General features: G+C 57.9%; 1 protein-coding gene across 2 annotated transcripts in view; it reads right to left on the minus strand.

Annotated features, from left to right (window-relative positions):
* Positions 1-289: 289 nt before the first annotated feature.
* USP20 (ubiquitin specific peptidase 20) overlaps positions 290-14,188 on the minus strand; it is a 46,345-nt gene continuing 32,446 nt past the window's right edge. For both annotated transcript variants that reach the window (XM_011971162.1, XM_011971163.1), the window contains exons 11-26: positions 13,500-13,944; positions 12,949-13,089; positions 12,523-12,638; positions 12,103-12,275; positions 11,411-11,505; positions 8,450-8,483; positions 8,229-8,274; positions 7,249-7,429; positions 7,053-7,179; positions 6,529-6,698; positions 6,366-6,447; positions 5,796-5,904; positions 3,730-3,832; positions 2,597-2,668; positions 1,826-2,002; positions 290-1,647 (exon numbers count right to left, since the gene is read on the minus strand). In XM_011971162.1, coding sequence (XP_011826552.1) covers positions 1,842-2,002; positions 2,597-2,668; positions 3,730-3,832; positions 5,796-5,904; positions 6,366-6,447; positions 6,529-6,698; positions 7,053-7,179; positions 7,249-7,429; positions 8,229-8,274; positions 8,450-8,483; positions 11,411-11,505; positions 12,103-12,275; positions 12,523-12,638; positions 12,949-13,089; positions 13,500-13,944 — 2,055 coding nt within the window. In that variant the 3' untranslated portion in view covers positions 290-1,647; positions 1,826-1,841. The remainder of the gene's footprint in view (positions 1,648-1,825; positions 2,003-2,596; positions 2,669-3,729; positions 3,833-5,795; positions 5,905-6,365; positions 6,448-6,528; positions 6,699-7,052; positions 7,180-7,248; positions 7,430-8,228; positions 8,275-8,449; positions 8,484-11,410; positions 11,506-12,102; positions 12,276-12,522; positions 12,639-12,948; positions 13,090-13,499; positions 13,945-14,188) is intronic.

Consider the following 14,188-nt stretch of genomic DNA (forward strand, 5'->3'; position numbering starts at 1 on the left):
GATGTGCTGGCCTCAATCACTGGCCACATCTGGCCCTACCTGTCTGAGGCTGGTGTTGATTCCAGGAAAGGAGACACCGACGGGCCTTTAAAGAGGCTGGGTCCCCTCCTCCGCTCGCGTCCACAGCCTCCAGGTGGTCTCTGGTTTCAGAAAGCCACATGGAAAGCTCCCTCCCGGCCTGGTGATCTGCAAGGCGAGCCCCAGGGCTTGGGGGCCTGTCCCCATGGCGGAGAGCCTCACCTGCCCTCCAGTAACAGAATTAACTGCAGTGAAGGAGAGACGACAGTGCGGCTGTGGGAATGTTTATTCTGTGTTTATTCTGACATTCTGAACACAAACTAGACAGCACAGAGGTGGGGCCCGATCCCAGCCTGCACAGCTGCGTGGTGACAGTGCAGCGTGTGGCCTCTGGCTGCAGCAGCAGCTTTCAGAAGGCTGGGCCAATGCCAGGGAACCCAGGCTCAGCCGGGAGGGAGCAGGATCCGGGAGAGAAGATCCGAAACGTGAGGCCTCAGGGCCTCTGCCGGACCCACCTGCTGGAATTTCCACCACCATCTGCTTCTACAGAGACTGATGACCACAGAGGTGTGGGGGTCTGGTCCCAGAGCCCCTTCCCCACCCACGCGCCATCTGCTGTGACCCTGACGACGGCCGCATCTCGCTCTGGCGGTTTCTCCAGGGGCTTTGGTGCCTTGCTGTGCTCACTGGGTCCTTCCACTCAGCATCCAGAGGCCGCTTCCCAGGATCCGCCTGAGCGCTGCCCCCTGCACACCCCCCACACGCTTCCAGGTGGGCTCTGCACTGCTGGCGCTGGGAGGAAGGGGAAGTCTGTCTTCTCTAGCGTCGGCCCGGGAAGCTGCCTTTGCAGCAAATGGCAGCGCTGTGAGGTATCCCTGTTTCATCATCCGGTTCCCTGGTGGGGGCTCAGCAAATTTCCCATGAAGATGAACTGCTGAACTTCGAGGCAAAGTACAGCCAATCCAGGGGCAGGCTCAGCAGGATGCGGTGTGGGGGACCAGCTGCCTCCAGAAATGTCCCCCACTGGCAGAAATCCACCCTCCTCCTGGCATTCCAATCAGCAATGAGCCCAGTCTCCAGTCTGCAGGAAAAGTGCTGAGAGCAGCCTGGGACTTCAGAGCCTTCCTGGTGACGCCCAGGAGATGCAAGGGTGCGGCGGGACCACCAGGGAGGACCTGTGAGCTCCTCACTGGCCAGGGCTTCTGGCTGCGCTCACCAGTCCGGAGCAGCTCCCTCCAGTCTTTGGGGATCCGGGCCAATCTCACGGCAGAAACGGTGGCAACGCTGTGAAGCAGCAGCTACTCCCTGACTCTGGCCCCAGACGCATCCTCTGCCTAAGGGGGGCGGCATCGGGCTCCAGGAACAAAGCTGGGCCGAGCTAGTAAGAGGACAGTTGTGGGGGACACAATGATGACAGTGACCAGCAGGAGCACTGCCAGGACAAAAACCCAAATTAACGTCACAGAGTCTTGGTCGTTTAAACAAGCCTGAAGTGCACGTTTTCTAGTTGCAGCGTTACTCACTGCGAACCAAACCAACTTTTCTGCCTCTTTACACAGCGGGGTTCTGCAGTGGCCCGGCCTCTCTTCTGGGCACAAACACGCCTTCCGCGGGGTGGGGCACACAGGGCTGTGGGGACACGGGCACTCAGCAGTGGGGCGGGGCCACGTCCAGGACCCTCCCTACAGCCTCCAGGAAGGTGCCTTCAGGGACCTGCTCTTTGGATGCTCAAAGGGACACGTGAGGGTCTCTGGAGAGGGAGGAGAGGACCCAGAGTGCCGTGGAGGGACCAGCCAGGGCCACTTACAGACTAGCCCAGCACATCACACTGCCCGCGTCTCGGCTTCGATCTTCTGCTCCCCGTGCAGGCTCTCCGGGCCTGGCGGCTGCACCACGCTCTGGCGGATGGCGATCTCGGGGCCGCCTCCGTACAGGCTGTTCAGGTAGTTCCAGGTCTCCTCTGAAATCTGCCCGTAGTCAGCTCCTGCAGGGCGCGAGAGGCATCCCTGGGCTCACCTTTGCCGCCTCAAGGAAGCCACTGGCCTGGGCAGTGGGGGCTCCGCAGGGCCAGACCCCAAAGGGGGAGGACGGCAACCAGGGCATCTATGCAAAGCCGTCTGATGGAAACCAGGATTTCCCAGAGGAACGTCCGTCCTGCTAAGGGCCCCGGAGATGCGTTATTTCTGGCTGTGTCCCTCGTTCCTGGGAGTGGCGCTGACATAAACAGCAGGGTGGGCCAGGCCAGCAGCAGGAGGAGGGGTGGGACCCGGGGGACACAAGCAGACAGCAGGGTGGGCCAGGCCAGCAGCAGGCGGAGGGGTGGGACCCGGGGGACACAAGCAGACAGCAGGGTGGGCCAGGCCAGGCCAGCAGCAGGCGGAGGGGTGGGACCCGGAGGACACAAGCAGAGACCAAGCCCCTTGGGCCATCTCTCAGCCACCTGGGCCTGGACTCGGGTGGACATCTCAGCCTGACTCTAAGACAGGTGGGAAGGGGGCTCCTGGAAGGACAGGGCTGGGCAGCAGCCTGGCAGCCAGGAAGCGCAGAGAGGAGCCTGGCTGACGCCGGGGGAACTCACCCTGCTTCAGCTGGACGTGGCCGCTTCCTTTGACCTGTGCAATCCTGCTGTTGTCAATGGGCCCAGGGGGCTCTGGAACAGACACAGCAGGCTCGGGTTCAGCCCCTGCCATGCCCTCCACCCTCCGCAGCAGCAGAGCCATCCCAAGTGAGGGCGCCCCAGGCCTGGGGGTCAGCGTGAAGTCTCTAACGGAGGTGCCTGGGCCACCCAATGCTCCTCTGCGACAGTCTGAGGACCCAGCAGAGGGAATTTTCAGGATGCACGAGATCGTCTCATACTCTGTGCTGGCCGCGGGAACTGCGGTGGGCGGCCCATGCCCTCATCTCTGCTGGCAGCTGCCACTCACCATGCCCCTTCCCCTCTGCCCAGCTGTCTCATTTAGCCTCAGCAGCCACAGGACAAGACAGAGGTTTACAGAGACAGAGTCGAGGCCTGGGCAGGTGAAGTAACCACTCAGGTCACAGCTGGTAGAAGGCAAGGCCACCGTCCAGGCCAGGGTGGGGGTTCCGGAGCTACGTTCTCAACCACAGCCACGCTGAAGGCCTCAGCCACCACCAGAGGCGCCTCAGGGTGGCCCTGGCACCTTCCCTGAGCAGCAGGATGGCAGTGAGGCCTTCCTTCCCGAGCACAGGTGGGTGCTTGTGCTCCACACAAAGGGTCCCGTGAGCAGGCCATGGGCTCTGCCCACCCTGCCAGGCCCCAAAGCCACAGGCAACCTATGGCTGGCTCTGCTGTTCCTCACTGGGGGTCTGGGGGGCCCTGGGAGCTTCCTTGTGATGGGGCCTGTCTCCATCTCTGTAAATCCAACGAGTTGGATGACAAATCTGTCATTTCGGGCAACACACTCCCCTGAGGAAAGGGCCTTGCAGGAGGGCAGAGCAGCTTGCTGGGCACGGCAGGGAGTGGAGAAGGGGAGGGGCGCAGAGCAGGAGCAGCTTCCTGCCTCTGGGTGAGGACAGCGATCCCCACTGGGGACTGGCAGAGCCCCATGCTCTCTGTCCACCCTGGATGGGTGGCACCTGGGGGAAGGTACGGGGCCTGCAGGAGCCCCCGTGTGCCAGCCCTCCCCTGCCAGCATCCCATCTCCCAGGAGGCCCCCGGGGCAGGTAAGTGCCAGGCCCCCCTCAGCTCACCGTTGTCCTTCCCCTTGACGAACGCCTCCCACTCCCGGAACCACTGCATGCTGATGCAGTAGATGACGCCCGGCGACTCCTCGGCCTGGAAGGCCTTGTTCAGCTGGGCAGGTGGGCAAGGACGGGAGGGGACAGAGGGCAGGTCAGCCTCTATTTACCTTCAGCAAGGATTTCCCAAATGCCCCCGCCCCAGGCCCTCACCCAAGAGTCTTACAAAAACACCAGATGCTCAAGGTGAAAAATCAGAACCCCCAGACAAGCTCAAACAAAATGAACACACCCATCGCTCAGAGAGGACAGTGGCAACATTTTGTGGGTCTCTTCAATAACTGTTTGACCCAACTGAGACCACAAGGGAGATGCTACTTTTTGAGAGGGAGTCTCACTCTGTCACCCAGGCTGGAGTGCAATGGCACGATCTCAGCTCACTGTAACCTCTGCCTCCCAGGTTCAAGCGATTCTCCCACCTCAGCCTCTTTTGAGTAGCTAGGACTACAGGTGCGCGCCACCACCTGGCTTCTTTTGTATTTTTAATAGAGATGGGGTTTCACTATGTTGGCCAGGCTAGTCTTGAACTCCTGACCTCAGGTGATCCGCCCACATCGGCCTCTCAAAAGTGCTGGGATTACAGGCGTGAACCACTGCACCTGGCCTGGCAGATGCTAATTTTCCCCGGTTGAATAGAATGTGCCTATCTGCTCAGAGAGGCAGCTCTCCTTCTGACAGGAGCATTTTCTTTTTCTTTTTTCTTTTCTTTTTTGAGATGGGGCTCTGTGCCCAGGCGGGAGTGCAGCGGCACAATCATGGTTCACTGCAGCCTTGACCTCCTGGGCTCAAGTGATCCTGCCACCTCAGCCTCCTGAGTAGATTGGACCACAAGTGCACACCACTATGCCCAGCCCTGACAGTATCTTTCTTGTTTTTGTTTTGAGACAGGGTCTCTATTGCCCAGGCTGGGGTGCAGTGGCACAATCACAGCTCACTGCAGCTTCAACCTCCCAGGCTTAGGTGATCCTCCCACCTCACTCAGCCCTCCAGGTAGCGGGGACTACAGGTACACACCACCGTGCCCAGGTAATTTTTGTATTTTTGGTAGAGATGGGGTTTCGCCATGTTGGCCAGGTTGGTCTTGAACTCCTGGGCTCAAGTGATCCACCTGCCTCGGCCTCCCAAAGTGCTGGGATCACAGGCATAAGCCACTGTGCCCAGGCAGCAGAATCACTTCCTAATGGCCACAAAGCACGGGCGTCCCTCAGTGTCTCTCGCCGGGCCTTCCCTGTGAGTGGAGCGTGTCCTAACCCTGTTAGAAGTAGTGTGGCAGGGAGGGAGTGTGCCAGGAGCCTCACCTGCACTCAGCTCTTTCACAGAAGTCTGAATGACTGGAGGTCATTTTGGTTGTCACTAGCACTAGTGAGTAGAGGCCAAGGATGCTGCTAAACATCCTACAATGCATAGGATGGCCCCACAGTAAAGAATGATTCAGCCCAAAATAACACAGCCAAGGCTGAGAACGGGATCCATCTACTGGTCCTTTAAGCTCAACAGCACCCGGGCGATGAGCCTTCACTTACTCAAGCCAACCCTCTCAGCAGGAAAAGTCCTCCTAGACACCTCGCCATCGAGTCCCCCGCAGAAGACTCCTTTCCTTTCTTTTTTTTTTTTTCTTGAGACAGAGTCTCACTCTGTTGCCCAGGCTGGAGTGCAATGGCACAATCTGAGCTCACTGAAACTTCCGTCTCCCAGGTTCAAGCGATTCTCCTGCCTCAGCCTCCCGAGTAGCTGGGATTACAGGCACCCGCCACCACGCCCGGCTAATTTTTGTATTTTTAGTAGAGATGGGGTTTCGCCATGTTAGCCAGGCTGGTCTCAAACTCCTGACCTCGAGTGATCTGTCCGCCTCAGCCTCCCAAAGTGCTGGGATTACAGGTGTGAACCACCGTGCCCAGCCTCAAAAGACTCCTTTCAAACTTGCTCAGGGACTACACAGGGCTCTTCTGTCCCCAAGTCCCCAAGTGCCCCAGGCAGAGGCTGGCACAGCCGCCCCCGTGCTGCCTTGCCACATGCACCTTGATGAAGGTGTCGATCTCGATCCTCCTGCGCTTGGCCAACGCCTCGATCTCCACCTGGCAGATGGAGCACACGTACAGGTGGTTGACGGCGGGGCCACCCCCGAATCTGTGCTCAGGGTGGGAGGGAGAGAGAAACATGGCCTGAGGGGGGCACCAGTGAGGGGAGAGTGATCACTGCCTTCCACTTCCCCCTCAAGCCATCAGTGCCCCCTCAGCGCTGTCACAGGCCTGCACACGCCTCTGTGTGAGCACCATGGAGCCTGCAAGGGAGCAGCACGCCCACAGTCCCCAAGAGGCCTTGTTTCAAGGCTGAGGACCAGATGAGCCAACACACTCAGTTGTGCTTCAGCCAGTTTCCTGTCCCTTGTGACTGGAAGGATCCAAGTGGATTCCCACAAACGACACGTGTCATTCTCCATGAGACAAGTGAAGGCGGCTCTGTGCTGCCAAGTGGAGGCCAGCGTGTGGTGAGGGGTCCTGGCGGCATTCCTTCCCCGTCCTCCCTTCTTTTCCTGCCCAGCTGGGCCCTGGACGGGACAGAGACTAGCTGGCCTCCCGGGCTCTTACCTGTTGTACAGGTGCTCCCAGACGTTCTGGGGCAGGATAACCACCAGGTCGTCGATGTAGTGGTATTTGTGGGGCGGGATGCCTGGGAAGAAGGTACAGGGAGTGAAGCTGTGGCTCGGCACACCTGCCCACCCTGCTCTCCCACCACAGGGGGGCGCCTCACCTCCGTGGGAGCAGAGGAAGGTCTGGTTGGTGATGGGTCCTGGCTCTGCGAAGGTGTTGAACTTGTTGAGCCACTCGCGGGACACGTAGAACCGCAGCAGGCTGGGCTCCCGCATGGCGGCCAGGGACACCACCTGCTGCCGCTCCCGCACGGCCTCCTCGCTGCTCTTCCTGCGGGGTGAGGAGGGGGCGAGAAGCTGTGCCTGACGGCTGCCACCTCCAGACACATGCAGAGCCCTCATCCCAGTGCACCTGGGGCTACCGGCCCTGTCCACCTCCTGGGTTTCTCAGGGGTCCTGGACATGTGAGCAGCGCCCCTGTGCACCAGCCAGGGCCCTGGAGAAGGCTCCAAGCTGCCTTCCTGCATTCCCCACAGCAGCCAGAGAGCTCTTTCTTAATCCAAGTCCTTACTTCCCTGGTTCAAAACCCTTCCAGGCACTGTCCCCTACATACACCCAGAAGGCCCATGGGTCCCAGGGCACGGGGGTGGTGAGGCTCCTCCACCAGGCCCGGCCCGGCGCCCACCTGTAGAAGAGGACGTAGCCCTCGGCGTTCTGCACCACCGTCTCATGGACTTCTGTGACGTACTGGTCGTCGAATTCGTACCACTGCCCATTGATCACATTCTGGCAGTAGGCGATGTAGTGCCCACCTGCGGCAGAGCAGACGGGTCACAGGGATCCTAGCGGATGGGGGCAGCAGGGGAGGGGACATGACTCACTGCCTGCCGTGCCGTGGTGGCAGATGACCGAGAGGAGGTCGTAGGTGGTGATCTGGGATGTGCACTCCTTGGCAAGAAAGGGGCGCAGGTCGAGCCCCTCGAGGGGGAAGGAGACGTGGCTGTTGATCTTGAATGAGTACATCACCTCGTGCCGAAAGCGCTTCAGGTGAATGCACAGGATCTGTGGGGACAGAGAGCGCGCCGGTCACCTAGGAAGAAATGACGCGGATGCTCGCAGGCCTGCCCCCGGGCCCAGAACAGCTGATGGGATCATGAAAGCTGACTCCATTGGAACAAATCCAAGAGTTCCACGTGGTCCAGACTGGGCTCACTCTAAGTCACACAGATCATTCCCAGCTCCACGGCTGAGAACTGGACCCCGAGAGCTGCACTGAGCCATCAAGTTTACCAGTTCTGTCGGCACTGCCTTTGAGAAGCCACAAAGCCTCCCCGAACCAACACAGCCCCATCCTGGGCCCCCTCTGCTGGGGCCCTCTCCTCGTTGCTACAGCCACACGTGGCTTCGTTGGTGCGGACAAGCCTGCTCCTGCACTGGGGTTTTGTCTGTTCTTTCTGTGCCTTCCATCCACGACGCTGACACCAGCCTACAACCTCCAGGCCTCACTCAGACATCACTCCTCAGAAAGGCCCCTGGCAACAGCCCCGGCTGGGCCAGCTCTCCTCCCACCACTCTGTAGCTGGCAGGAGCCATAGCTGCCTCAGTGGGGGTGGTGCCTCAGCCACAACACGTTAGACAACAAATGTGCTGAGGCCACCGAGAGAGAGCACCAAGTCACAGTCGGAAAAATGTGCCCCCTGCCAACCCTTCCCAGAGGTTTCTCAGCCAAAGCTATGGAGTCTCCGTGGCCCCTGCAGCACAGAAGTGCCCGAGAAGTGGAGCAGGGTCAGCCCCCGCGTGGTGTGTGCTGGTGTGCACCCGGGGACAGCTGAGAAGGAGGCTGCCAAGGCCGCCGGCTCACCTCAGGCAACCGCAGGACTCTGCAGTACTTCACTCCGTTCCGCAGCCTGGGGAGGAAGCACAAGCCAGCTTCAGTGTCCGGCATCAGGCCAGGGAGCAGCCCTCCACCTGGCTCTCTTCTGGGAAGGCAGGATTGTGGGGGGCTCTCTGCGGAAACTCAAGGGGAATATGTAGGGCACAGAAACGGGCAGTTAAAGAAAAGGCCAGGGAAGGCTCACTTACTTCTTACACCGCTCACAGCTGTACATGTTGTCACCTAGGGCAGTAAAACAAAGGGTCAGAGGTTAGCGAGCATGGGAAATGGGGGAGCAAAAAAAGTGACTATAATGATTTCTGCTTAAGAAATAAAACCTGGCCGGGCACAGTGGCTCATGCCTGTAATCCCAGCACTTTGGGAAGCCGAGGCAGGCGGATCGCCTGAGGTCAGGAGTTCGAGGCCAGCCTGGCCAACATGGCGAAACCCCGTCTCCACTAAAAATACAAAAATTAGCTGGACGTGGTGGTGCATGCCTGTAATCCCAGCTACTCAGGAGGCTGAGGCAGGAGAATCGCTCAAACTGGGGCTGGGGGTAGAGGTTGCAGTGAGCCAAGATTGTGCCACTGCACTCCAGCCTAGGCGACAGAGTGAAATTCCATCTCGAAGAAAATAAAAAAAAGAAAAAGAAATAAAACCTGAGAGGTACTGGAGGGAGGGAAGGCCCTGGCTGGGCCCCACAGACAGAATCCATACAAGGGAGAAATGGATATATTTGACCCCAGAAATACTTCGACATCTGTAAGACACCACCAAAAGCAAAATTAAAAGGCAAAAGGCAAAATGGAGGTGGAGGGGGAAGTGTAACATTAATTACAGAAAATGTATTTGAAACAATTTTTTTGAGATAGGGTCTTGCTATGTTGCCCAGGCTGGTCCCGAACTCCTAGGTTCAGAGGACCCTCAGCCTCCGGAGTAGCTGGGGTCACAGGTACACGCCACCCTGACGGGCTTAAAATCTTAATGTATAGTTTCTCCCTCCATGCACACTGAAAATTACGTCAAAATGGGATCAAAGACCTCAATATAAGACCTAAACTATAACACTTTTAGGAGAAAAGTAGGAAAAAAGCTTTATGACATTGGATCTGGCAATGATTTCTGAAACACAACACCAAAGGTGCAGGCAACCAAAACAAAAGACACAAACCACAGAATGAAATGCACCATACAGGATGGGAGGACAGGGTTACAAGTCACACATCTGGACATACAAAGAACTCCTATAATTAATAAGGCTGGCGCCGTGGCTCACCGCCTGTAATCCCAGCACTCTGGGAAGCCAAGGCAGCAAATCATTTGAGGTCAGGAGTTCAAGATCAGCCTGGCCAACACGACGAAACCCCATCTCTACTAAAAATACAAAAATTAGCCAGGTGTGGTGGCATATGCCTGTAATCCCAGCTACTCGGGAGGCTGAGATGGGAGGACTGCTTGCACCCAGGAGGCAGAGGCTGCAGTAAGCCAAGATCACGCCATGGTACTCCAGCCTGGGTGACAGAGTGAGACTGTTGCAAGAAAAAAAAGAATCCCATAACCAGCAACAAAAATCAAAATAGGCAAAGGACTCACATAGATGTTTTTCCAAAGACTTACAAATAGCCAACAAGCACATGAAAAGACACTTCGCATCACTATCATTAGGAAATGCAAATCAAAACCACAACGAGGCCAGGTGCAGTGGCTCACACCTGTAATCCCAACACTTCGGGAGGCCAAGGCGGGCGGATCACCTGAGGTCAGGAGTTGGAGATCAGCCTGGCCGACATGGTGAAACCCCGTTCTACTAAAAACACAAAAATTAGTTGGGCATGGTGGCATGTGCCTGTAATCCCAGCTACTCGGGAGGCTGAGGCAGAAGAATCGCTTAAACCTAGGAGGTGGAGGTTGCAGTGAGCCAAGATCATGCCACTGCACTCTAGCCTGGGCGTCAAGAGCGAGACTCCGTCTCAAAACAAAACAAAACAAAAAAACCCACAATGAGATACCACCTCATACCCACGAGGTTGACTCCCATCAAAAAAGTAAACAGAAAATGAGTGTGGGCGAGGATGTGGAGAAACTGGAACTCTTGTGTGTCACTGGTGGGAACGTGAAATGGGGTGGCCACTGTGGAACCTAGTACAGTGGCTCCTCAAGAAATTAAAAATAGGCATAGACCCAAGGGGATGAAAGAAGAGAGGTGTGCACACCCATGGTCAGAGCAACAATCCGCACAATAGCTAACAGGGAAGTGGCCCGAGTGTCCACTGATGGATGAACGAAGAAGCAGAATGGCCCCAGCCATCCACACAATGGAACAATAAATAACCAGCCTACAAAAGGCAGGGCATTCTGACACACGCTGCAATGTGGATGAACCCTAAGGACGTTATGCTCAGTAAAAGGCATCAGTCACAAGATGGCAAATACTGTATAATTCCACTTATATGAGGCCCTTTAGAGCAGTCAAATTCACAGACTTGAATGTGGAGGTTGCCAGGGGCTGGGAGGTGGGAGGAGGGAGCTGTTTCACGGATACTGAATTTCAGGTTTGCAAGATGGAAAAGTTCTGGAGGTGAATGAGGAGGATGGCTGTGCGACCATGTGTATGTATTTCATACTACTCAGCTGGGCACTTTCTGTTAAAAATAGCATTTGAGATGGTTATGGTGGTAAAGTTTACATTTTGTGTATTTTACCACAATTGAAAATTGGAGGAAAAAAAAAAAAAGAGACAGAGAGAGAGTTTTCCCAAAGGTTTAGATGCCAAATAGCCAATAGAGAAAAAGGGCAAGGACAGGAATGGGCAACGTTTAAATAAATACAAAGAGCCAGTATATTTAACAAGAAATGTAGAAACTCATCAGTAATCAAGGAAATGAAAAACTAACACACAATATCATTTTTGCTCACCAAATTGGTAAAAATAAAAATAAGTAAACACCCAAGAGCTGCAAGATGGTAGGGCTGGGAGATCACGTGGCCCCGGCTCAGCCTGGCTGGCAGTGGGGGTGGGAATCTTGGAAGTGGGGTTCAACCTTGGAAGCCAAGTCTAGCCTGGCCGTGCATCCCACAAGCCCTGGGCTGCATGCTGGCCTGCTGGGGTCTGCACACCCCTGTTCTCACAACCCTCCACCTCCCCAACCCTTGCCAGCCAGGTCACTCACCCTTCAGCTCATCAGCGGCAAAGAAGGCAGCAAGGCAATCTTCCAGGGTGACGACAGGCCCCCAAAACCAGCTGGGGGTACAGGATACCACAAACCTACAGACAGAAAAGGAGTGCTGGGTGCTGCCAGGGCCTGGGCAAGAATAGGAGCTGAAGGGACTCTGGCTGAGGTCTGTCAGGCCTAAGCCACAGAAGGACCCCGAAGGCCCAGAGTGCCAGCCAGGCACAGTGGGTCGGGGCAGAGGCCTGGAGCCAGACCCCTCCGTGTCCTGGGTTGAGTAGCATCACTCTCCACAGGCCTGGCCTCCTTCATCTGTGTTGCAGCCATGATCATGCTGCCCCCACCCTGGGGCCGTGCGGGTCTCTGGCCTCAGGCGGGTGAGGCAGCCCTGGGAAAGCTGCTGCCCCCTGCCCACAAGGCCTGTGTCCTGCTGCTGCCCTCCTTTCAACCTGCCACGTGGTCACCTCCCTGCTGTCACTGCCCTCCAGCTCCAAGGGACCATCCAATTCTGTCCACTCCAAAGTAGCCAAGAAATCCCCTGCTTATTAAGCCAACTCTTCCGCAGCCCCCAGATCCTCCCAGGACCTCCCTAGTCCCCCAAATGCGTGGACTTCACTATGTAGTGTCTCCCGCCCAGGAAAACCAGGACAAGGCCCAGCCCGTGTCGTCCGCTAGTGGCAAGGTGGGCGCACCGTCGGATGTACTCCACAATGAAGGCCAGCCAGCCCTGGGCGGCATAGCTGTCCCCACAGGCGCCTGGTTTAGCCGGCACATTCTGGTAGATGGCTGAGTGGAGCTTGGCCAGGTCCTCCTTGCCAGGAATGGGCAGCGATAGGTCCTGGAACGTCTCCACTGTGGTGGACACCTGTAGGGTTAAACGTCAGTCTGCTGCCCGTCCTCTGGCAATATCTGCACCCCAAATCCCAACCAGCAGGTGAGGGGCAGAGGGCCTGCTCCCCGGGCCACAGACACGGGATCCACACAGGCAGGGCCCTCCCCTGGAGAAAAGCAGGGAGCACCCATGGAGAGCCCACCCTGCACGCAGTTAGGGCAAGAGCTGCTGAGGCCGCTGGCAGCCTGGCCCAGCTCCCCCCATCCCTGGGGGCACCCACCCGGTCACAGGTGAGACACTGCACGAGGCTGAGGATAGAGCCGTCAAAGATGTCTGAGATGACGCTGCGGTAGCGCTGCTCCTTCCGCCTCCGGCTGCCAGCACTCAATACCTGGGCTGGGGACATAGCACAGGACTAGCCCAGCCTCCACCTGCCTGGCCGGGGCGAGGTGCGGGCCCTGGGGCTTCCTTTGACAGGATGTGGAGTGACATATGTGAGTCATGTGACTGGGCAAGCAATTCACCATCTCGCGCCTCTGTGTCATCCTCTGCAAAACGTGGCTCCCACACTGGTGTCTCAGGGGTGTACCTGAGAGGAGCCCACAGCCCAGCCCTCCGCCACATGGGACCATGAGAAAGGCAGTCACGGGTGCAAGTCTGCACTCCCAGCCCCAAGTTGACCCGCCCTCCCCTGTGCCCCCCGAACCTTTCTTGAGCACATACGACGGTGCCATCCTCACGGGGCTTGCACGAGGGGGACTGCTAGACAGCTTCGCATGGCCCTCATGGTGGTGGACAGGGCTGCAGGGGCGAGAGGAGCTGCGTAGGTGGGCATCGTTGTCCGGCTCTGGGGGCAGAGAGGGCACCATGCTGGGCCAGGGCAGCCAGGCCGGCTCCGTGAGTGGGCAGGAAGATGACCTGCCAGCCCCTCCTAAAGGAACGAAGGCCTGACCCCAATGTGTCTCATCTGTCACGTGCCCACTCCTGGCCCCAGCACACAGGCCGGAGCAGAGCTGTCCATTTCACTTCCGGCGGAAGGCTCAAGGCTCTGGGAGAGGGCTCTGAATTGGGCTCCAGCGTTATGAGCTAGGGGACCCTGGGCACATCACTGACCCCCGCCGAGGCTGACTTCCCCACTGTCATTCGGGTCTAGTGAAAAACCCATCCCCTGGGGGCCACTGCAGGTTGGCGCTCAGCACCCAGTAGGTACTGGGCCACAGGCTGAGGTTCCTCCCGCAGCCCCCAGCCAGCTGATACCTGGCGTCCGGCAGGGGCTGGCGGACCGTGGTGATGGGGGCTGGGCCTCCACAGGCTGGTCGTCAAGGGCAGCCATGGTGGTGTCCACATCAGCATCCTCGTCCACTTGCTCCGAGTTTGTGCGCTGCTGGCCCCAGGAGAACTTGCGGTCCTTCATCCGCTCCTTCTCAGAGATGGCTCTGCCTGCCTCATCTGGGATCAGCAGCTCCGTCTCGGCCTGCGAGCTGCCCCCGCCACGCCCCTGCCCGTCACCCTCACCCCGGTCACTGCTCGAGTCGCAGGACAAGAACTCATCTTCTGATGGGCTCCGGTCACCCTCCCGTTTCTCATCTGTGTCACTCGAGTCTGAGTCCCGAGCCTCTGTCAGCGCCACCGTGGCCACCACTGGCTCCTTGAGCTCCTCATGTAGCTGGTCCATCAAGCAGCGAAGGAACTCTTGGGTGTCCTAGAACCAGGGGCTGCATCAACAGGGTTCTCCTGGAGGCAGGAGGAACCACCCTCCAGCGCCCTGTGGCTGATGAGAGCACCAGCCTCCATCTGGGAGGGCCTCATGGGCGACCCCTGCAGAGGAGTGGCTCACCCCCACAGCGGCCTCCCAGGGCAGTCTGTCCTAACCCCATTCTTCTGAGGATGACAGTGAGGACTGGAGAGGCTAAAGGACTCCTACCAGGACACACAGCTATAAAGTG

The sequence above is a fragment of the Mandrillus leucophaeus genome, unplaced genomic scaffold, assembly GCF_000951045.1.
Source record: "Mandrillus leucophaeus isolate KB7577 unplaced genomic scaffold, Mleu.le_1.0 Scaffold99, whole genome shotgun sequence".
Taxonomy (NCBI): domain Eukaryota; kingdom Metazoa; phylum Chordata; class Mammalia; order Primates; family Cercopithecidae; genus Mandrillus; species Mandrillus leucophaeus.